We start from the raw sequence: 23,235 nt of genomic DNA, 5'->3' as shown, positions 1-23,235 counted from the left end.
GGGAACTGCAGATCCCCTCGTTGGTTACCAGTAAACAAATGTATGCAATAGAGAGAAATAAGACTTACCAATCCAAAAAGCTGCTTCCTCTTCATTGTTTTCCAAGGCTTGATGGATGTGCTTGCGAAGAGACAACATTGTTTTTATTGGAAGATTTAGTTGTTGGAATTTGGGATATGTCTTGAGAAGAATGCTTATGTTAATGAGATCTCTCGCCCATCTAGGTGTTATACGTAACACTTCTAAACAAACACCCTTGAATCTTCCAAAATGTCTATTCCTCAGCACTTCTAAATATTGTCCATAAACAACCACAATTTTTAGGGTATCTGTTGCTTTACTTTTGTATTGTTTTTCACAAACAAGAAGCTTTTGTTTGAGTTCCTCAATATCTGTTGTTCGGCTTGTACTAAACAACAAAGATTCGCTTGTTGAACCATCATAGTACAGATGATTTTTTAGACCCTCTAGGAGCTCCGACCCTCTAAGTGAAGTCAAGACTTTTGATTTCTTTTCCCGTTTGTTTTGGAAGGTAACAGGTATTGGCTTTTTGGGGAGATTTGCTTTCAATTCAAACTCTTCTGCAGCCTTATGTCCTCTCTCTTGGAAAATTGAATCAAGTTGTTTGTAAAATTCAAGAAGTTTTGTATGGTACTCAATGTGTTTTTTTAAACTCTCTAGTTTTTCAGAGTCAACTTCTGTTTTAACTTGCACACTTTCAAAGTTAATGAATTGATCACATTCGGTACTTTCTAAATCAATCACCTCAAAGTCTTGACTGAGCCCAGTATGAAGTCCATTATCATCCTGCTCCATACTAGAAGAAGTGTCTGACTGTGATAAATTCCTAACTTCTTGTTCTGTTTGCTGATTCATATTTTCAGGAAGAATTAAATAAGTTGATTGTCTAGAATAATCCAACAGAGCTTGTTGTGCAGCGTTTGCTTCTCTAACTTCCTGAGCTAACCCTATAGATTCTTGAGACAGGCAAAACACTTTTCTCACAGAAAACACGTCTTCACACCACCACAGCACCAGGAAAAATGACAAACACACGCTGGCTCTTTGGAGAGCGTCTAAAAATAAAGTGGCTTAACCAGGTTGCAGGCCTGGCAAAACACACGCTGTCTGTTTGGAGAGCGTCTAAAAATAAAGTGGCTTAACCAGGTTCTGGGTTACTGATTCCGACAGACCCGGCATTGGTTCAAAACAACCTTACTTTACTGTATTTTTTTTGTATGGATTTATGCAGTATTTTTCTGATTTTGTCGCATGTTTCATTTTAGTAAAAGTTTAGTCCAGAAGCCTATTTTGCGTTAATATTTAGGGTCTGTCGGAATCGGTGAGCCAGAACGTACATTCCCCCTTTCTCTATCTTCCACTAAGGAACGGCACAAATTAGAAAAGGGTTTTGTTTTTATTTTGGATAATCAGTTGTGAAATTTGTAATTGTTAAACAGTGGTGTTATTCTGCAAGTTTGTCAAAACTGGGTATAGAGATGCTTGTTATTTCAATTTAAAACACTGTACCTCTTGTTGATTTAAAAAAAATAGTTACTTGATTTTGTGAATATTTCACTAACTATATTTCTATTTGTGATGTGTCCCAACCTGTCTCATTTTCCCCTAATGCCGTTATGATTCTCTTTCTCTTTTGACTAAAGCCTGTTGGTGTGAGTGCGTGCGCATGCTATTGCTAGTGTGAGTGTGTTTGCATGGGGGGGGGGGGGGGGGAGGGACTGTACATGCGTGTGTATTTGTGACTATCCTTGTGTGTTTGTATCTGTTCTTTGTGTCTCTGTCTCACTCTTAGTGTCTGTCTGTCTGTCTCTCTCGTCTGTCTGTCTCTCTCCTGACCACAGTGGAACCCCCCATTTAAGACTTCCTCCCTTTTAAGACCCTGAGATGTTCTGTTCATGGCCTCTGTAAATTGACTTACATTTAAAGACTCCCTCCTTGTTAAGACCTGATTTTCTCACATGTTGTTGGAGGCCTTAGAAGACGGGTTCCACTGTATAGTCAATGTGCGGGTGTGCGTGCTTTTGTCAGTGTTTGAGTGCGCGCATGTTCCAGGTGTGGGTGAGAAGTTAAACAGAATACATTCATTCATGCATTTGTGACAGGGTGACGCAGGAGTCCCCTTTGTCACAGGCAGCTGCTCTGCATTGACAGAGTTGTCTCCCTGCCAAAGTGTGAGCTGTTTATACTTGACATTTTGGAAAGTTTGTAGACAGCACACCAACGAGATGTAGAGTAGCTGTTTGTGATGGGGTCTGGCTGCTGTTGTCACCTGGTATGCTCTTGCGAACCTTTGCGTTCCCATAGCAGTTTCTATATGGCTATTAATTTAGCTCTAAAATCTCAATCCTGTTTGACTGGCTTTGCCTCCAAAGGTGATACTTGTGCTTTGGGCACTCAGTTACATTTTGGCGCTAGCAAGCAGGGATGGGACTGGACGATGGTATGATCAGGAATGGCATCATGACCACTTGTACATTTCTGTGCTGTTCCCATCCCAACGAACCTGGGAGGGACTTAAAAATCACTGGGCGGGTCCATGGTTCGGGAACTGAGGGGACAAAGTTCAAACAGGGGTGGGTAAGACCGGGTGATGCAGTAGTCGCCCTTGTCGCAGGCAGCTGCTCTGCATTGGCGGGGTTGTCTTTCTCCCAAAGCGTGAGCTATTTATAGTAGCTTGACGTTTTAGGCACCTCAGTAGACAGCACACCCGTGTGATGTAGAGTAGCTGTTTGTGATGGGGTCTGGCTGCTGTTGTCACCTGGTATGCTCTTGCGAACCTTTGCGTTCCCATAGCAGTTGTTGCAGAGCTATTAATTTAGCTCTAAAATCCCAATCCTGCTTGACATGATGATAATGAGTTTGATTTAGGTCTACGTGCTTAAATTAATTCTTTTGTGCAGGTTTTGTGGAGAGTTTCCAATTTTTTTTAAAGAAAATTAACAAAAGAAACCTTTACAATGTTTTTCTTCTCTCTGTTTTGCTAACAGTGGTTATGGCTGTGGAAATAGATTTGAAAGATGCCTACTTCCCTTTATAATTACTTATACAGTAAAACCTGTCTCTAAAGGACACCCTTGGGGTATGGTAATGGTGTCCCTATTAGACAGGTGTCCTTTCTTCACAGGTGGAGGGGCCGGGGCAATATTTTACAAAGAGCACGTAAAATGTACAAGACACTTTTTGTCAATCCTGGAGTATGTAAATTTATTTTTCAACACAAAACACAAGGTAAAAACTTAAATAAAATTACTAGATCATTGTACAAGGCACAGATTGAGGGCGGTGACAGGAATTAAAACAAGATTAAATTAAATTGAATTGAATAGTGTTCATCAAGACGATTTGAAAAAGTCCTGGATGCCTGTTTGTTTGGCTCGTCCAGCTTCCCTAAGCTTCCCACTGAAAATGTGAGTAAACAAATCAAATCAAATCAAATCAAATCAAATTTTATTTTTCGAGGGTTGTGGCGTAAGCAATACAACGAGCTTTTTTTCAACCAGCCCTCGCCCAGAGAGGGGACTAATCTAATCACATATTTACACGGATATTAACGTAGAAAAAAAGGTAGAGAAAAACAACAACATATAAAAATATCATTAGGGAAAATGATACATGTAGCAAACAACAACAACAACAACATCCCCCACACTCCACCTACGGCGTTCCCTACACACACTGTGCATTCAAACTTACGCAAGTCGGACGTCACAAAGCTAAAAATAGCTGACTCTTCATCGGTCGTTCAACGGGAAATTCTGCAGTGTGTCTCGACCAAATTGGGTCAGCTAGCTCTTGTTTCATTCAGTTTTTCTAGTCTCGGCATAAATGCATGGAACAGAAATTTAGCTGTGTTAACTATTATTTCCTTCGAACGATTGCTCACAAAGAGAGAGATCGAGAGAGAGATTAGTAGGAGGGGGGAGTGGTAAATGATAAATGGTTGCATTTTCTTACCTGTATAAGTGGTCCACTGACGGGCAGATTCTTCGATCTTGCAGTACAAAACCACTCCCATACCACGTTGTTCAGGTCTTCATATTGCGTTTTCCGACGTTTCACAGTTTTTTGGTCGCTTCGTGCCCCTGACTCCCACTCCTTCATCACGTCTTCTTTTTCCGATTTGATCCTCGCGATCTGTGTTTTACCACATCCCATCTCCTTCGCCACATCTCGGCATGATTGGCCGCTATCTAGTTTTTTCAAGGCAGCGACACGCTGCTCTAAAGTCAACGCTTTTCTTTTTCCTGCTGGAGATTCCATTTTCAAACACAGTACTGTTGCTTTTGGTTGTGACTGTATCCACAATGCGGAAAAGCGAAAGTGAGGGAGCGAAAGTGAGTCTCCATCTAAACAAGCCACTGATTGGTCAGAAAAGGGACAGGACAACCAATCAACAACCATTTGTGCTACGGCTGCTCCGTCGCGATATAACCTTGAACGGTTGAAAACGACGTTAAACACCAAATAAAGAAAGAAAGAAAGAAAGCTACCGCTGCCGAGCACTGACCTGAATAACAGTCGAGTTTTCGAAGTTGCATTTTTATGTACGTAGTGTCCGTTTGTGACAGTGTTTACACTTTCTACGGTCCGAAAAATCGTGTCCGCGTCCGTAAGTGGCAGGTGTCCGTCCGTTAAAGGTTAGTTATTGTTGAAATCGTGTTCGTTCCATGATAAACTGTCCGTATGTAGCAGGTGGCCGTTACAACAAGGGTCCGCTAGACTCAGGTTTTACTGTACATCTATAGATTATGACAGATCTATGTAGGTTTTGATATCATCTGTTCAAACATAGCCTTGCTGTTTTTTAATTTGATTACCAGTACAGGTGGCATTTTAGTGTTAGAAGTTTGTGCAAAATGGAAGTCGTGACACAGTTGAAAAGTAAGTTCTATATATCCTGAAGAAGAAATGTTTCAGTGTGCATGAGAGCAAATTTCTTGTTCTATTTTGTGAGTTTGGAGTTACCTTTAGCTTTATGTATTGAAAAGCGAGTCGGTGTATTCTCACACTACTTTTAACGGTAACTTTAACAAGTTTAATCATTCAAATACAGTGGGTGTTTTTTTCCCCTCCAGCTTTGGTTCCATTTCATGGACTCATCATGCTGTCATGTGAACCGTGTTTTGCTTTTCCTAGGATCCACCAGTACAGACAAACACAGCAGGAAACCCAAACCCTACTTCACCCGGGCAAGGCAAAGAAAATCTTCGCAGTGACTATCATGCATGTGTGTCAAACACTGGCCCCCCTGCTTCATTACTGCAGCAGAAGCTTGCCCAGAGAGTTGTTCGGACTGAACTGGGTGGCTCTTTCCTTGGTCACAGTCATTTGAGAAGAATCCAACTGTTACTGGACCAGGGTGGCAGTAAGAGTCATTATTCCCCAGCGTTGAAAAGCTCTCATTCTGCAGCAGACAATGCCTCGGCAGAGAATCATCAAACGTCGCAGCTGCCTGGGAAAGCACTTTCTTTTCGGAGAACGAATGGACGTTCCGAAGTCGAGGGTATCGCTCAAGAAGAAAGTGACACTGATGGGACAGCAGATAGTCAAGATGCCAGCAGTGAAACTTTAGAGTCTGCAGGGGTGGCCTGTGCTGGGCAGGTTTCAGCTTCAGACACTTCCCCTCTTCCTCCTGTGACTTGTGATCCAAAAAACAAAGTTGGTGCTTCCACCATCCCAGCTCGGGCAAATCGTTTGTCCTGCGAGGTTGAGAACAAGCACCTCTCCAAGGTTGACAATGCTCCTATAGAGCATGAATCCTCAGAGGATGGGGTTCTGCTTCTCTCCACCGATGACTCTGACGTGGCTGGAGATCATTCAAAATTAAAGGAAACATTCACTTTCAGAAGAGACAGAAGCAGGATGCACCTGGAAATATCAAATTCTGAAACTACCACTGAAAATTCCTCCGATTCAGCTGATTCCCTACAGAAGCAACAGATCAGACCCAGGAGAAAAGTTTCTCTGCAGGAAGTGATATCAGCATTGACACGGTCCGATGAAAGTGACGCTGATGACTCTGCCGATTATTTGGACGCAGAAGGCTCTTTATCTCCACTTGAACAGCCTTCTTATCGTTCAAAGTCTTCCAGAGATACACAAAGGCGAAAGTTTTCTTCCAAAAGTTTGCAGTCTTCTTCCAAAAGTTTACAGGCTTCTTCAAGTATTCTGCAGTCTTCTTCCAGTTCCAGGGTTTTATCATCTCGTAAAGATTTCCAAACTTCATCAGGAGTTTCACATGAATTGTCCAAAGTTTCACAGCCCTCTAAAAAATCTGGGCGTGTGGACGAGACGAAAGAGAAAAACATTTACGTTAGGCTGAAAAAGAGATTCGGCATTGTGGAGCAGACAGAGCACAATGCCAGCCAGCCAGCTCCTGACCATAACAAAAGAAGCTGCAATGAGAGCCCTGACAGGAGCTTTGATTTAGATGAAGATCAAGGTGTTACGGATGTTGTAGCAGATGATTCGTTAAGAGTGTGTGAAGCAGAAGAATCACAGAAATTCTCGTCTCCTTTGTCCAAGATTTCAAACGCTTCAGAAGGCTCACAGTCCACTCTAAAACAGGGCGGGTCATCGAATGTCAACACAAAACCTAACCAAGATGGAAGGTCATTGGATGATACAAGAAACCCAAACATTTACATGCGGTTGAAAAAGAGGTTTGGCCTCCTAAAACAGACCCTGGACTCTGAGAAAAAACCAGCCGTTGACCAGTGGGTAGAAAAGAGCAGTCGCTGGGGGAAATACAGAAACTTTGAATCAGACAGTTCAGAAGGTGCAAGGACTGTCGCAAGAGAGGACCCTCCAGAAGTGGTTGAAGTTGAAGAATCGGAGGAGTTTTTGTCTCCTTTGTCACAGGTTTCAAAACCATCCAACACCGCTCAAAGTTCACCGACAGTTGGTAGGCGTGCAGGTAACGGTATGTACCCTCACCCGAAAAAAAGGCTGTTTGACTTTGACTCTGGTAGGCAAGCAAACACGGAAAAATCCCCCTCCAGTTCAAGCCATCAATCAGCCATCAGAGAAAACAGGGGTGCACCTTGTACAGATTTTCCTGCCAAATCAAAAGACTTGTCACACACTGGGTTCTCGTCTGCTAGCTTTTTCAGGAAGAAACCTGTACAGGCTAGCAATTCAACGAAGAATGTTTCTCCAAAGTTGAAGAAAAGCAAGGTAATAGTCATTAGTTCAGACTCAGATTTTCCTGAGGATGCTCTACCTATTTCAAGATCTGGAATTTCTGGAAGTGGACCTCTCGAGGGAAGAACTGGTATAAGAGAGGGAAGCGGTTCGGATTCAGATGATGTTTTATTGTCAGAAGTGAAAAGAAGTGTGGTTGAAGATAGAGAAAATGAGAAGTGCACGAGAGGAAGGCAGAAAACTGCAAGACCAACCGACTCTGGTGACAAGCACATTAGAATCAGAATCAAAACAGAATTGAAAGAGAAGACACAGAGAAAAGAAAAGGGAGCAGAAAAATACAGACAAGAGAATTTTAGCAAGAGCAAGTTTTCTGCTCACAGTCAGGCAAAAGATGAAGTGTTGGACATTAGTGATATACCACTTGGACGTCTGAAACAATCAGTTACCAAACCAAGCAAAACAGACACAACAGAAACCTCAGAATCTGATGATGTACAGATTGCACAAGCTTCATTGAATGGTAAAGCTGGACAGAAACCTCACTGTACGTTACTGAAAATGAAGCGAAAGAAAAGTAAAGTTTTAGCGACGGTGAGAAGGGCAGAATCTGAAACAAGATTTTCACCATTTTCTATGTCCCCTCCTGTGTCACCGGTGGTGAAGAAAAGTGCTAAGCAGTGTCAGCAAGCCTTGACAGGAAAACGCCAATTCTCAGAGATAGGTGCTAGACATCTTGAGAAGTCTGTGTACTCTTTGTCTGAAAGCACAGAAGAGGATGAAGCTGTCCCAACACGAAACCACAAGTTCAAACCCATATTCCCAAAACAGATTACTTCCAGCATAGGAATGAATTCTTTCACAAATGGCGTTCACCACAATCTGTGGGATCATTCATCGTCGGATACGGAAAGTGTTACTATGAGTGATGATGGGAGCTCTGTTTCGGGAGAACTAAGAACATTGACTGAAGAGCATGCAGGACTGCCGAGTTCTATGCCATGGAGAGCTGTCCCCTACAGGGGTGAGACTCTCAAATACCCTGTGATAAAACTTGTTGATGTACAACCTCCGCCTGACGCATTGCACAGTAGAAAAGAGACCTCTTCCGCATCCACAAAGGGGAGAAATGTTTTCGAGTTTTTGCAGTCCAGTGCTAAAATAGAAACAGAGGGACAGCAACTGAACGAAGGTGGGGTGGGAAGTGACCACACTGACAGTGATAGCTCACCTGTAACGGTGAAATCATCAGTATCATCCCCTTTGTCAGTATCACCACAGAAACGTAGAATTCTTAGTTGCACTGAATGTAGAAACATCATCGACATGCTGCAACCCGCTACGCTGGATGCGTCCAGAACAGAGTTGAAGAAACAGCGGACTGTGAAGAAAATTGCTCCCAAACTTTGCACCACACTAAAGTTAAGGAAGCAGCCATCGCCGAACAAATCCCCGAGTTCGTCTGAAATGGAGTGGGCGGTTGTGAGCCAGGATTCTGATTGGACTGCAGATGACCTGCACCACGATGATTCCATTGCGAACGAAGAGTCACTGAGCTCAAGGATGTCGAAAAAGGTGTGTTAAATGTATTTTGGTGTGTGGCTTTTTGGTGACTGTTCCAACAGTAGGTGAAGTGATCGTGCTTTGGTGGCTTTGTATTGGTGTCAAATTGCTATTTTTGTGTGGACATGTAGGTTTTTCACTAATTGTTGTGTGCTGGTTTGATCAATGTTGTTTATTTACATGCATGCAGACTTTGTAGATCTATGCTTGCCTAATGACTGCTGGTTGATGTTGTTTTGATTAGTTTGTGAGTTCAAATACAGAGCAAAGAGTTTTCAAGGCAAATATGTGGGAAGCTCTTTAAGTGTGCACATGTGCATGTCTGTTAGTGTTAACGGATGATATTGAAATTTGAATAGTTCTTCAAAATTTGCAAGACCACAGGGACCCTTGTTTCTTATTTTCAATTTCATTGGAAGAGGCTCATATATATATGATATATATAATGCATTGTCTGAGACTGCTTGATTGTGCATAACTGCATTTCTTGGATAGCATTGCTTGACGTGTTTTAGAGGACTAAATTGACTAACTACCCTAACCAGTGTGATTTTCAGATGCAAAAGCGCTTTTCTTCAGTACTTACTGAGAAACTTTAGCCACACAAAAATTGCTACCAGACTGTAACACATTAAAAATGGATTATATTTGAAATCCTTTCATCTTTTATTATTTTTCTTGACTGTAGATCTATCACTACATCAGTACATGCATTACAAAAATCTTTGTAATAATGCATTTATTGCTAACCAAAACAGAGGGTGCTTACTAAGTTACATATATCCAACACAAACATTCTGATTCATCAAGAGATTGCTGGTACTAATGATAAGTTACTGTTGTTGAGAATATTTTTGCAGTTTGATAGTCTGAAATTGAAAAGAAGAGTCAGAAAGCTATTGGCAATTATACTTTGAGGAGTAAGGTTAGGATCAGAAACATGTTTTAGAATTGTTGTGAAATGTCTTGACAATGAATGAAGCGTACCACTTGGAGATTTTACTTCAAACTTGTTAGAAATATTTCTGTAACATCCCTCTTCCTTTGTAACCCCCTTCCTCTGTTTGTGGGTTAGTGTGTTTCTCTGTCTCACCCCACCCTCCTTCCCCCACCTCCCCTTTCCTCTATTTCTCAGTCTTTGATTGTAGTGGAACAAAATATACTGCATGCATTATACACTCTCTATTTTGTTTTTGTTTGGTGTACGGATATTTTGATAACCCTAGGTTGCCACGTGATTTTGTTGCTAGTGCTCTGTGATATACTGGTTACTTCTTCTTCTTCTTCTGCGTTCGTGGGCTGAAACTCCCACGTACACGTGGGTTTTTTGCACGAGTGGAATTTTACGTGTATGACCGTTTTTACCCCGCCATTTAGGCAGCCATACGCCGCTTTCGGAGGAAGCATGCTGGGTATTTTCGTGTTTCTATAACCCACCGAACTCTGACATGGATTACAGGATCTTTTTCGTGCGCATTTGGTCTTGTGCTTGCTTGTACACACGGGGGTGTTCGGACACCGAGGAGAGTCTGCACACAAAGTTGACTCTGAGAAATAAATCTCTCGCTGAACGTGGGGACGAACTCACGCTGACAGCGGCCAACTGGATACAAATCCAGCGCGCTACCGACTGAGCTACATCCCCGCCCATACTGGTTACTGTTATTATGGAGCACAGATTTTGATCGGTTGTCATTATTTTTCAGAAGGCGTCGTATTGAATTTATAGTGTGATTCTAATTCCTTGCATTCAGTGGTGCATAAGAGGGGGGGGGGGGGGTGAAGCTGGTATGTAAGCAAAGTATGTTAAAATGTGATTTATAGCTACCAGGTTTCTTACGTCATAAATACATGTAGACCGATGAAACTGCAAAATCACTTTATTTTTTAACTAGTGTGCCAATCGGAATGCTTGGGGTTTTATAGCATTGTTGTACGAACTTACTATCTATTTCTGTGTGCTTTTGGACAATGTTGTAGCTACAGTAGCAAAGGTAAATATGCAATTGAAACTGTTCTGTTTGATATTTTTCACAACTTCAGGTGTGTCAGAGCTCTCTTGAATAATTGATCATTATCAACATTTTCCCTTTCTCTTGAAAATTATATTTGTCAACTTACTGCTCAGGTTTCATCAGGAAGATGGTTCCTATTTTCATGTTTGCTCCCATCCCAATAATGTAACGAACTAATCATTGTGGTATTGATAATATTTAGATAACACAGATAACAAGACTAGCATCACAATAGTTGTACTAATAGTAATAGTTAACCTGTATAAACATTGTTTAAAAGTACTGTGTGTGATGTCATTTGTTAATTTACTTGGCAAGGATGGCCAAATCTCAAAAATTGTACTCGCCAGGCGGGCGAGTAACTTCAAGAAAGTCACTAGCTCGGCACAAATTTCACTGGCCCGGTGCATACCACAGTTGATCTGCAGTGTTTATATGGCTTCTTGTTCTTTCATGGGCTGAAACTCCCATGTTCACTCATGTTTTTACTAGCCCCTGGCGATCGGGCGGACGATTTGGCCATCCCTGCTTGGTATCTGTGATTGTGTCTCATAAGTATGTGCACCCCACCCACAAATGCACACCACAATCAGGCATGGGAATTGTCCGCCGAAATTTTTTTTTGTTCCGCCGAAAAAGCAAAAATGTCCCCAGAAAAAATAAATGGGGGAGGCAAAAATGGTTCTAAAAACTGAATTTAATGGCAAACTTGGAGCTTAGATGACACCAAATTGCACCATTTGGGTTCTTTGGAGAAAAAAATTCCGGGGGGGGCATGCCCCCAAACTCCCCTAGCAGGGCTAGGCGCTTCGCGCCGTCGACTTTGCCATTACTTACAAATTTTCAGCCTTTTTTACTTTTTTCAATTCCCATGCCTGCACAATGTGGCAGTCAACAGATTCAATCGCCTGCAGAAACAACATACAGTAATCAGGTATTCACCCCCCGCGGGTTAGGGGGAAGAATTTACCCGATGCTCCCCAGCATGTCGTAAGAGGCGATAAACGGATTCTGTTTCTCCTTTTACCCTTGTTAAGTTAATAAATGTTTCTTGTATAGAATATAGTCAATTTTTGTAAAGATTTTAATCAAGCAGTATGTAAGAAATGTTAAGTCCTTTGTACTGGAAACTAGCATTCTCCCAGTAAGGTAATATATTGTACTACGTTGCAAGCCCCTGGAGCAAATTTTTTATTAGTGCTTTTGTGAATAAGAAACAATTGACATGTGGCTCTATCCCATCTTTCCCCATCGCGATATAACCTTCGTGGTTGAAAACGACGTTAAACACCAAATAAAGAAAGAAAGAATCAGGTATTCTGCGGGCATGGAGATAGCCCAGTCTGTAGCTTGCTGGCTTTGAAACCTGTCGTTTTGCGGTCATAGACATGAGTTTGACACATGTTTCAGCTAAGGATTTACTTCCCAGAGTCAACTTTGTTCCGACTCCTCTCTGTGTCCAATCATCCCTGTGTGCACACATGTGCACGGTAAAGATCCCAAACTGATAGCAAAAGCCTCAGAGCTTGGAAAGCACAAACACAGCACACATGCCACTTAGAGGTGGGGTTTTTTGTTTTTTTTAATGGGCAGCTCTGTACTCTAAGGCTTGCTTTTTTTGCCAGGGAAATAGGCCACATTTCTATGAGAGAAACATTACATGACCATAGAGAATTACCTATCCATACCTAACCTTCAAGCTTAGCTGCCCATTTGATCATGATTTACCTTTTATCTACAGAAGGCCAAATCAAGGAAGAGGAAAGCTCCATCAGGCTCATCATCAGACGAAGATGATCAGCCGTTGAAGAAAAGGCGCTCACCGGCTGTCAGAAGATCAGACAAAGACAGCTCTTCTTCCTCGGAGGAAGATTTTGAAGAACAACCACCAGTAAAAGTGAGGCTTGCCTTTGAGGAATATGCTTTATTTTTCAAGTGTTGTATATGACCTGCATTTTGAAGAAGTAAAAGTAAAGGTTGGAGACTCCAGTGAGACTGATCTTTGGATGAAACATGTTCTTTTTGCTGTTTAGAGCTATGGTAAACAGTATCTCTGCATGAATGTAGACACTTTGTTTGTTCAAGTTGTGTGTGTGTGTTGCAAGCCCCTGGAGCAATTTTTTGATTAGTGCTTTTGTGAACAAGAAACAATTAACAAGTGGCTCTATCCCATCTCCCCCCCTTTCCCCGTCGCGATATAACCTTCGTGGTTGAAAACGACGTTAAACACCAAAGAAAGAAAGAAAGAAAGTTGTGTGTGTGTGCTTTCTCAGATTTGTTTTCAAAACTTTGGGATGTTATCAGCTCAGTCAGGTCAGATCCTTTCATATTTTTCACTCTAATTACAGAAGATAAAGAAGAGGAAAGTTATGGTGGAATCCTCGGATGACGATGATGCACCGCTGAAGCCCAGAGACATAACAGCAAAGGTGCATGGTAAAGCTGAGACTGATTCTGACAGGGATGACGCAACGCCACTGAAAATAAAGGTCAGTGAAGTTGAAAAATTTTAATTATCCAGAGGTTACAAAAATCGAGGGAGTGCATGTGACCATTCCGGGAGCGGGAATTCCGAACTTTTGATAGGTGTGGTGCCGGAAGAAAATACAGGTCAGAAGTAAGAGTCCAGGCAGAAATTTGAGACATCATATTTGCCAATAAAAATCCAGTCTCTTTCATTCATGTTTATTTCATTTTTTTTAGTGGAAGAGTTGAAATACAATGAGAGAGAAAAGATCTCAAAAGCAGACAATGTCTCGGAGAAAATTCACTGTGCTTAGCAATTTGGCAGTTGTCCTATACATCTCATTAACTAACTTTCTCAAGTCTTTGGTGAGTGTGTGTGCTACAGCTAATGTTTAATTGTTTTATTCATTTTCTATGTCCTCACCTTCTCTTGATCAAATAATGAAGAATAGAGTCCTGAATGCTGTGGTCAAGCCTCAAAATCCATTAATGTGTCTTGTCCAGAAGGCAGCCAGAGGCAGAAAAACAAGAGTGCAGCTGGAATCTTCTGACGAGGAGGATGTCCCATTGAAACCCAAGTCTGCCCGAACCGAGACTAAAGATGAAAGCGCGGAGGAGGACAGTGAAGAAGATGTTGCATCCGAGGGAGACAATGACAATGCCACCCCAGTAAAGAGAAAGGTAAGTGAGAGCAAGAGTGGCAGAAATCCAAAAACATAGTTAGACTGCTAACATTCCAAATTTAGAATAAAACAAAACTTGACTAAATGTAAAAACAAGAATTGTAGGTTATTGGACCGTTTGATTATTGACAAAACAAAATGTTACATTTACAGTACGTCAACAAAGTGGTCTTTTAAGAAAACAGACAAATACTGAACTTATCTCAAGATCGTCGATGAATCTTGCATGCAAGATGCCAGTGAGGTAAGAGTGTTACAGTGGTTGGAGCAGGCTGATAAAAACAAAGTGGTCAAACTCACAGAAATAAAACAAGATACTCTTGGTAAGAAGAGTAGGAGCCACACTCAAAAGCGCTGAGCCTGAGGCAAAAATAAAAATAAATTAACGTCTGGCATTCCAGGGTTAAATCACCACAAGCAGCTTGTATAAATGCCCAATTTGTCCAGGAACTTTTCGGTCTGCAAGGCTGCAAATGGGTACTAGATGCTATTCAGGGTTAAAAAAGGTGTATGTGGTGAGGGGAAGGTTAGCATTTTTGAAGTGAGATTCTAACCTGTTTGTATCAAATGTGACTTGTCCTGTTTGTTATGTTATCTATATGGCCGTTTTATTCTCTTTCGGGCAGAAGAGAATTAAGTTTCTCTGAGTCGGCTTTACATGTGCTCTGCTGCATGCATGCGTAGATCCCGCGCCAAGATTGTTATTCCCATTAAGGATTCTAAAGTCACTTTCTGACCTAGAGCAGGCTTAGTGATCAGTGGGTTAGATACACACCAATACAGTGCATGCGTAATCCCTCAAAAACAGCATTTGCTGCCCATATGGCAGGCACGAACGGCACATGCAGAAAGTCAGAAGGGATTAAAAAAAACAAAGACTACTCTAAGCTCCTAGTCATATCCACGTTTAACTGAGCATAAAGTTTTCACTAGCAGAAAATCTGTCTTTTTTCTTTCATCAGGTGTCGCCAAAAGTAGCCAAGCTGACATCTGAATCTTCTTGCGACGATGACTCTCCCGTAAAAGTTAACAGGAAGAAGTCAAAGCCAGACGACGACCAACAAGACAGTGACCTTGACACCAGCAGTCTGTCGTCGGACGGTGAGAATGAGGCTCCAGTGCAGACCCCTCAGCGATTTGGTCCCAACATCGAGACAAAAACACGGGAATCAGAGGAGAATGGAAAACAGGTCAGATTTATAACAACTTTCAAGTACAGTGCCCTTTTGGGGTAAAAACGGACCCACGTAAAAGCCGTTGGAATTCCTGCCCATGAATGAAGAAGAAGAAAATCTGGAAAAATTGGATGGGATGGGGGGCTTTGTCAGCTAGTTTTCAAGGATTTTGTTTCATACGCTGTTCTCCATCCTATTTGATCAAACAAGTCCATCCCATTCCAACTCCCTAATCTTCTACTCTTCTTATTCTTTGTTCATGGGCTGAAACTCCCACGTACACATGTTGTTGCACGAGTGAATCTTTACGTGTATGACTGTTTTTACACGGCTATTCAGGCAGCCATACGCCGATTCTGAGGGAAGCATGCTGGGTATTTTCGTGTTTCTATTACCCACCGAACTCTGACATGGATTACTGGATCTTTTTTCGTGCACACTTGGTCTTGTGCTAGCGTGGACACACCATGGGGGGATAAGGCACTAGCAGGTCTGCACATAAGTTGACCTGGGAGATCGGAAAAATCTCCACCCTTAACCCGCCAGGCGGCCGCGATCGAGATTTGAACTCACGACCTTCCGATTAGGAGGCCGATGTCTTATCCACTAGGCCACTGCGCCCGTCCCTGATCTTCTAGACTTTGTCCACTAACCAGCAGATTTTGTTCCCCTGTGCAGAAAACAAAGAGCAAGCAAGACACAGCACCCAGCACAGACAAGGGAGAGACTCCTTACCTCAAGAGGCTCAGAGTTATCTGCAGGAAAGTCGGAATTTTTGTGCGCAACGACATCCACTTTTTGGGCTGCACAACAGACAATCAGAAGATTGAGCGTCTCAAGGAAGCGCTCAAGAAAGCTGGCATGAAAGGTTGGTGTTTGTTCAGTCAGGGTGCATAGCCTGGTGGATACTGTGTTTCACTGCAGTGTCTTAGTTCTTGAGTTCGACTCTCCAGTACCGTCAGAAAGAGAAGCGATAATTGTCGCCAAATTGACTTCAAAAATGTGTACTAGTTATTGCCTGAGTTGCCTTGGTATGGTGAGCACTCATCATCATTAGGGCACATAATAAAGATCCCATGCTGAAGTGTGAAGGAAGATGGGGACATTTTAGTTCTTCCTCCCTTTATAACATTGTAAACTTTGAAAATGTTGAAGGGTGTGTGTGAGAGTTTATATGAATGAAAGTGGATGGATGAGTGAGTTGGTGGATGAGCAACAAGTGAACATTATTTAATCTCCCGGTCAAACAAAACTGCACCACGTACGAGAATGTAAGTTGACCAGTACGAAAACAAAATTCTGTAATTTCTTGATTTGACTAGAGTTATTCCCCTGTATGTTTCAGTTGCACCTGTCTCCATCTTTTTTCATTAATTTTTTGGTTCTCTGCTTTTTGCTCTTGCTCTTGCTTTTATTTATACACTTTGGTTCACTTTTTATTTATGTCCTAAAGAAGCCTCCATATGCAACAAATATGTCTTTGTATTTGTGCTGTCCTTGTCTTGGTGAGTACAGAATTTTGCGTTGCTCTGATTTAACGTAACAAATGCCATGTTTATGGACACAGGTCAGCCCAGCCTGAGCAAGGTGGACAGTGTCAACCTGAAGAGAGAGGCCGAGGCTCTGGACACCACCAACATCATAGAGACACAGGGTGAGAAACACTGACAAACTCTCAGTCAAATACCTACTGTGCATAGGGGGGGAGGTGTGTGTGTGTGCACGTGTGGGATTTTAACGTAAACATGAAGAGGGAGACTGAGGCTCTGGAAACCACCAACATCATAGAAACACTGACAGAAACTCAGTCAAATAACTTCGACAGTGGTACCTGCCATGTGTGGCCCCCTTCAGTGAGAGGACACCTCCCTTAAAAGGACATCTGTTGTCCCTTTGTCTATTATCTCGACCAAATTATACCTGTCATGACTGGCCACCTGCCATGTAAGGACACTTTTGGCTGGTCTCTAGGGTGTCCTTTTATGGCAGGTACCACTGTATACATAAGGGGGAAGGTGTGTATGCATGTGTGAGATTTTACCGCAAGACAAATGTGGCATTGTCCCGAATTATCCCTGTGGAAGTGACGTCATAAACTGAATGAAGATCGACCATTTGAGATTCATTCAGTGTGACAGTGAACCTCCCACAGGGCTATATCGGGTTATTGCCACACATATTGCCAATGTTTTTATAGAGTGACTTAAAGTAAACGATTTTATCATCATCAGTCAACTGCTGTGCTACTTATGACAAAAGGACACCTTTTGAGACCAGCAAAAAGTGTTCCTTTAATGCTTTATTGCTAATTGTTCTATTTTGGTCTTGATAATCAAAGAGACATTGAAGGTGTCCTTTTGTTTGAGGTGTTTTCTCATCATAGGGGCTTAACATGTACCAACACACACACACACACCCTCCCCCTCCCTTTTAAAACCAACAACAAATTCAGGAAATAAGTTCTTTAAAGGGAGTGGGTCTTAAAATGGAGGTTAATTTACAGAGCTTATGAACAGCAAGTCTGAAAAAGCAGAATTTTAAAAAGGGGATTTCTTAAATTGGATGATCTTACAGGTGGGTCCCACCGTACCATTTTTAGCCAGTTTGAAAAATCACAGCCTGGCGTTCGTGAAGACTTGGAACTAATTGTATCTAAAAGCAGCAAGCGCTCATGACTTGTTCTGTAGTATTGTGAGAACTGCACCTGCTAGCTGACAGTTGTGTTGATTTGTCTGTTGCAGGCCGTCCGAAAAGGCAACCCAAGGATGTCTTCACAAGAACGCACTCACCAAAGAAATTGCTCACACCAATCAAGGAACAGTTCAGCAGGATCAGAGACCTCATTTCTGACTCGGATAGTGACTAGGGTGTGACAAGTGTGTATGTGTATGTTTGTGTGTGTGTGTGTGAAGGAAGGGAAGGAGAAAGATTTTTATTTGAAAGTATGAAAAGGAAGTTTTGTCGTTTACACAGAGACACTGATGTCCAGTATTCCTTTCTCTTTAGTTTTGGATTATTTGTTTGTACTTCCAGATCCCCAATCAAAACATGTGCTTCACAAAGTCAAATATATGTATGTGTTAAAAACCAAACCAGAGACTTAAAAATCGTCAGCAGTGGCTCTTATAGAGCTACAGTATTATATTTCCTAAATTGTTTTGTGCCATTTCTGATTTTGTCTGTTTAAATGTGCATTTCATTATGGACAAAAACAAGAAATATTTTTTTTCACAGTTTTAAAAGTAGCTTTTAAAGCCCGCTACTAACTACAGCCGAAGTAGGTCGGCAAACTTTGAATAGTTAGACACTGGCTCTGTTTATGGAATGTCTTTACATTATGTACTTTAATGTTAAACGGGTCTTGTACTGTATTGCTATGTTTTCTGAACAAGTTCATACTCTGTCCTGTGTTCTGAACATGTGTTCCTACTGAGATGTGTTCCTGCTAGCAGGTGCCATGACAATATGTTACCCCCAGCGGGTTAGGGGGAAGAATTTATCCGATGCTCCCCAGCATGTCGTAAGAGGCAACTAACGGATTCTGTTTCTCTTTTTACCCTTGTTAAGTGTTTCTTGTATAGAATATAGTCAATGTTTGTAAAGATTTTAGTCAAGCAGTATGTAAGAAATGTTAAGTCCGTTGTACTGGAAACTTGCATTCTCCCAGTAAGGTAATACATTGTACTACGTTGCAAGCCCCTGGAGCAAATTTTTGATTAGTGCTTTTGTGAACAAGAAACAATTGACAAGTGGCTCTATCCCATCTACCCCCTTTCCCCGTCGCGATATAACCTTCGGGGTTGAAAACGACGTTAAACACCAAATAAAGAAAGAATGACAATATGTTCTGCAAGTCTTTCTGCAGGTCTTTCTTGGACCGATTCTTTTACAGTCCAGTATAAGCATTGCACCTCGATGTGTTCTGATTGTCTAGCCTTCACAAGCACATGCGGTTAAAATTCTGCATTTATCACTGCATTATGTGTGACAAGCATTTTGGAGCTTCCAATGATATTGGAATGTACGTTGCTATTTATCCATTGCAGTTGCTTTTTAAAAATAACGATATGTGTTAAAAACATTGTATATTGTGCTTCCATGACATTGTATTGTTTGGTCATGTGATTTTCTTCTAAGAAAGACATCTGTGTCGTTTCTAGGCTTGCGGTGTCTTTTTTATGACTTTACATGTACTGACATGAAACTATAGATTATTGTTTCGCAGATCGAGTAAGATTGACTGAATTTTAATTGTACGCGGTTGCTTCCCTTGACAAAAAGCTTGCTTCACACTTTTAAAAGGTTTGCTCTGAATTACTTCTTAAAAGTTCTTCTGTCATCACTATTTAGAGAAAAAATTAGCACCAGGTTTTTTTCCCCTTTATTTCAATGTTATGATAATTGTGTAAAAGTCAAACTATCTGTCAGGAAGTTACCTTTATTTCAATGTTATGATAATTGTGTAAAAGTCAAACTATCTGTCAGGAAGTTAATTCTGTGGTAGTTTTTTGGTGTGTGTGTGTTTCTTTTGATAGAATTAATAGCAAACATGTACAGCCATATACAGGCACATTTTCCCCGAATGGTTGATTCCCTTGATAAAGTGCTTCCTACTTAAATTTCAGGGCAATCTTCCGATTTAGCCTTGTGTGAGCTTTGCCAGTACACTGAATGAATCTCAAAATGTACACTCGTGTCAGTATTTGATCAACTTTTCATGCAGAGGTAAAAAAGGTGAAATTTTAAATTGTGTGTATTTCTTTTGTCGTAGTTTGAAAAGAAGAGGTTGCCAACAAGGGGTTTTTTGTTTGCATTTTGCAGTGATGTGACGGCATACAGAAAGATCCTGTATAACTGTAAGTTGTACAACACACTTGCGAGGCACACACAGAAAACCATAGGAAGGTGAAAATCTATTGATGTTCAGATTTTGAGCTACTTAGAATTTCTTGGGCTCTATTTACATAGTTACTCAATAGTTTTGTGGAATTAACATTTTTTTTAGAAGAATGGAAGATCTTTTTTTTTTTAAGCGACAAGATCTGTGCTTTATAAAAATGTGTTTGGTTGAATTTGACTGAACAGCAGTCTTTTGTGAATTACAACTGTTGTTACGGGTGGTTCCAGACTTGTATATTTTTGTTGTCTTTTTATTCATGAAAATTGCAACATGTATAGATTCTAGAAATTCATCTCGGAACAAATGTTGATATTTTGTTTACGCCAAAAGATCACAGTTACGTCTTCACAATTTTTTTTAGGCATGTATGTGCATGTATTTTATTGGTTGAAGTAGAACGTGTATATTATATTAATTCAGCTGAAAACAAATGTTCATACTTTTGTGATGCCAAAAGATCAAAGATTTATCTTCACACGTTTAAAGGGATTAAGTGTATTTTATTGATTCAAGCATGACATGCGTACATTTTAAATATTCAGGTGAAAACAAATGCTCAGTTGTTGTTACATGTAAAAGATCACAGTTCTATGCTCACAACTTGGAGGCATTAGGGTCTCAGAGCATTTTCTACACTGTTGTTGTTGTTGTTGTTGTTGTTGTTGTTGTTGTTGTTGTTGTTGTTGTTGTTGTTGTTGTTGTTGTTGTTGTTGTTGTTGTTGTTGTTGTTGTTGTTGTTGTTTTAACATGTTTACGCTGTCATTTCATGGTACATGTACACTCCTGCTTGTGTAAACCATCGTAGCTCTGTCCAGTCTTTTACATGGGGTAGGAGCATCCTTCCGCTTAACCACATGCAGTGGAACCCCCCTATTAAGACGTCAAAAGAGATGTCTGAGAAAAGTGTTAGTAGGTAGTGTTAGATTTGATGTGGATTTTTGTTGTTGAAACATGTCAATAGGCAGGTCAGTGTCTGTCTATGTGTAACGAACAATCTGAACTGATGTGTAAGCTTTTACTTCATTTTAAGTGTTTGGAATACAGTGGAACCCCCCTTTTAAGACCTCCACAAACAATGTCGCCTCAACAGAAAAGAAGTGACAGTTCTCTGTCGCTTACATGTCACATTGGTCACAGTCACATCACACATTCTTATCTGCTGACCCACCATATTGTTTTGGATGCGACGAACCATGGACATTAGAACATGTCCTCACCAAATGTGTAGACGTTCAAGAATTTCGAGACAAACACTACAATGCGGAAACGCCGAAGGTTTTATTCCGGGATGTTCCCCGGACAAGATTTTTAACTTTTTAAAAGAGATCAAGATTTTTTTCATGATTTGAAGTACCAGAAGTGATAGTGATTAATTTTTAGAACCTTCTTTTACAGTGATAGATCTGAATGTAAATAGTCTGAAACGTAGAACTTGCCATGTGAAGTGAAAAAGAAAATAACTGCATCGGTCTCGAATAGCAGCTAGCATCTGCTGAAGGGACATTAAAACTCAAAAACCAACCAACCAACCTCCACAAATCTGAGAAAACTAGGTCTTAAAATGGAGGGAGTCTTAAAATGGGGGTAAATTTACAGAGGTTATGAACAGAAAGTCTGAAAAAACCAGTCTTTAAAAGGGAGGGGGTCTTAAAAGGGGGTTGCACTGTATAACTTGTGTCCAGTTTTATTTTCCTGAGAGAAGTACCAGATAGTCTTATCACTTACTGTTGCTGGTTTTTGTTTTGTTTTGTTGTTTTTAAGTTCTCCATCTGTACATCTAACATGGGAGATTAACTGAATTTATTTCATGTCAATTACTTCATTCCTAATCAATTAGGTTCGGAGGGAGTTGAGTTATTTTAGGTGGTTTTTTTGTTGTTTGTTTTCATTTGACAAAAATTGAAGCTTGACTTTATGAAGCTCACCTTTTGTATTTGTCCAAATTTGTTCGACAAGTTCACTGGAATGGGCTTAAACTTGTATTGAGCCATTCATTTAAATAACTTGTATTTGACATCTTTCAAGATTTTCAGAGGAAAGAAAATGTACAAATGTACTCAAGCTTTTTTTTTCTTTTTCCTTTTTTTTTTAAATAACTAATTTTGTGTTGGTTGTTGTTGAGTAGATTAGATACAGTATGAATATGAACTCTTTGATGTTCGTTGTTCTGTGACCTGTTGTTTTGTGTTGGTTTAGGTAGATGTGCAGAAGAAGCTGGATAAAAGCAAGAATCTTTGAACAGCTTGTTATTTTGTGTGTGTATGTGATCCAGCACTCTGTACCTTTCTGAGATTTGGTGAGAATGTGATGCGACTTAGATGACAAGCATTCCTCATTCCTCCTTTGTGTGTTAAAATGTTTCAATCACTAACAAAGAGAGTTGAACAGAAAACAAAACAAAATCATTTTTACACATGCTCATCTTGGCATGAAAAAAAACTGACCTCTTGCACTATCTCTCTCTCACACTATCCCTCTCTCTCACACACACACGCCCACACTCAGGTACGCACACACACTCGATCACACACACAAACTCAAATACAAATAAAACCAACAACAGATGCCTTGTACATTTTTTGATGTGGTCTTTTCTGGTTTTGTTTGAACATTGAATGTTGAAGTTTAAAAAAAAGAAATCTGTTTGGACTTGTTTTCAAAACAGTCACTGGTACTTCTCCCCCCTTTCCCCGTCGCGATATAACCTTCGTGGTTGAAAACGACGTTAAACACCAAATAAAGAAAGTCACTGGTACTGGAATGTACTTTCTGATGACCAATTTTTCGGTTAATAACTGAAATAACAGGTGTTGAGAATCACAATAGTGAAGTGCATTGTACAGTCAATGGAACCTGTCTCTTTAGAGACCTCCTTCAAGCTTTATGTGTACAGTGGTACCTGTCTCAATGTCCGGAGACACTTCAACATGGACAGAATGCTGACCTTGGAGTCCAAGGTTACCACAGAAGTCACGACCTCTCTCGGCATCTCCTCCAGGGCTGGGAAAACTTGCAGCTGGAAAAAAAATATGAAACGAAAATAAGACACATGAAATTGAGACACATTATATTGTGTGATGATTATCATGATATTTACATTTCATTGTACATGCAGGTATACCTGCGATGAAAGGACACCCTTTGGGACTGCCCACGACAGCAATATTTTGGTTTAATTAAAAGGCAGTTGGACAGCAGAAAGTGTCCCATCATTCTACGTTATTTGTATTTTTGACCATGATATTTTACACAGATCGAGACGGTCAGCG

At 40.8% G+C, this 23,235-nt stretch overlaps 1 protein-coding gene across 1 annotated transcript; it reads left to right on the top strand.

Annotated features, from left to right (window-relative positions):
- Positions 1-4,325: 4,325 nt before the first annotated feature.
- LOC138976900 (serine-rich adhesin for platelets-like) lies at positions 4,326-22,205 on the top strand. The gene is made up of 9 exons (XM_070349794.1): positions 4,326-4,355; positions 5,158-8,739; positions 12,484-12,639; positions 13,091-13,231; positions 13,713-13,889; positions 14,854-15,081; positions 15,745-15,934; positions 16,634-16,720; positions 17,808-22,205. Exons 1-9 carry the CDS (start codon positions 4,326-4,328, stop codon positions 17,930-17,932), a joined length of 4,716 nt encoding a protein of 1,571 aa, XP_070205895.1. The 3' UTR covers positions 17,933-22,205.
- The last annotated feature ends 1,030 nt before the right edge of the window (positions 22,206-23,235 follow it).

Source organism: Littorina saxatilis, linkage group LG9, assembly GCF_037325665.1.
Source record: "Littorina saxatilis isolate snail1 linkage group LG9, US_GU_Lsax_2.0, whole genome shotgun sequence".
NCBI classification, from domain to species: Eukaryota; Metazoa; Mollusca; class Gastropoda; order Littorinimorpha; family Littorinidae; genus Littorina; species Littorina saxatilis.
This window is presented reverse-complemented; position numbering and strand designations above follow the sequence as displayed.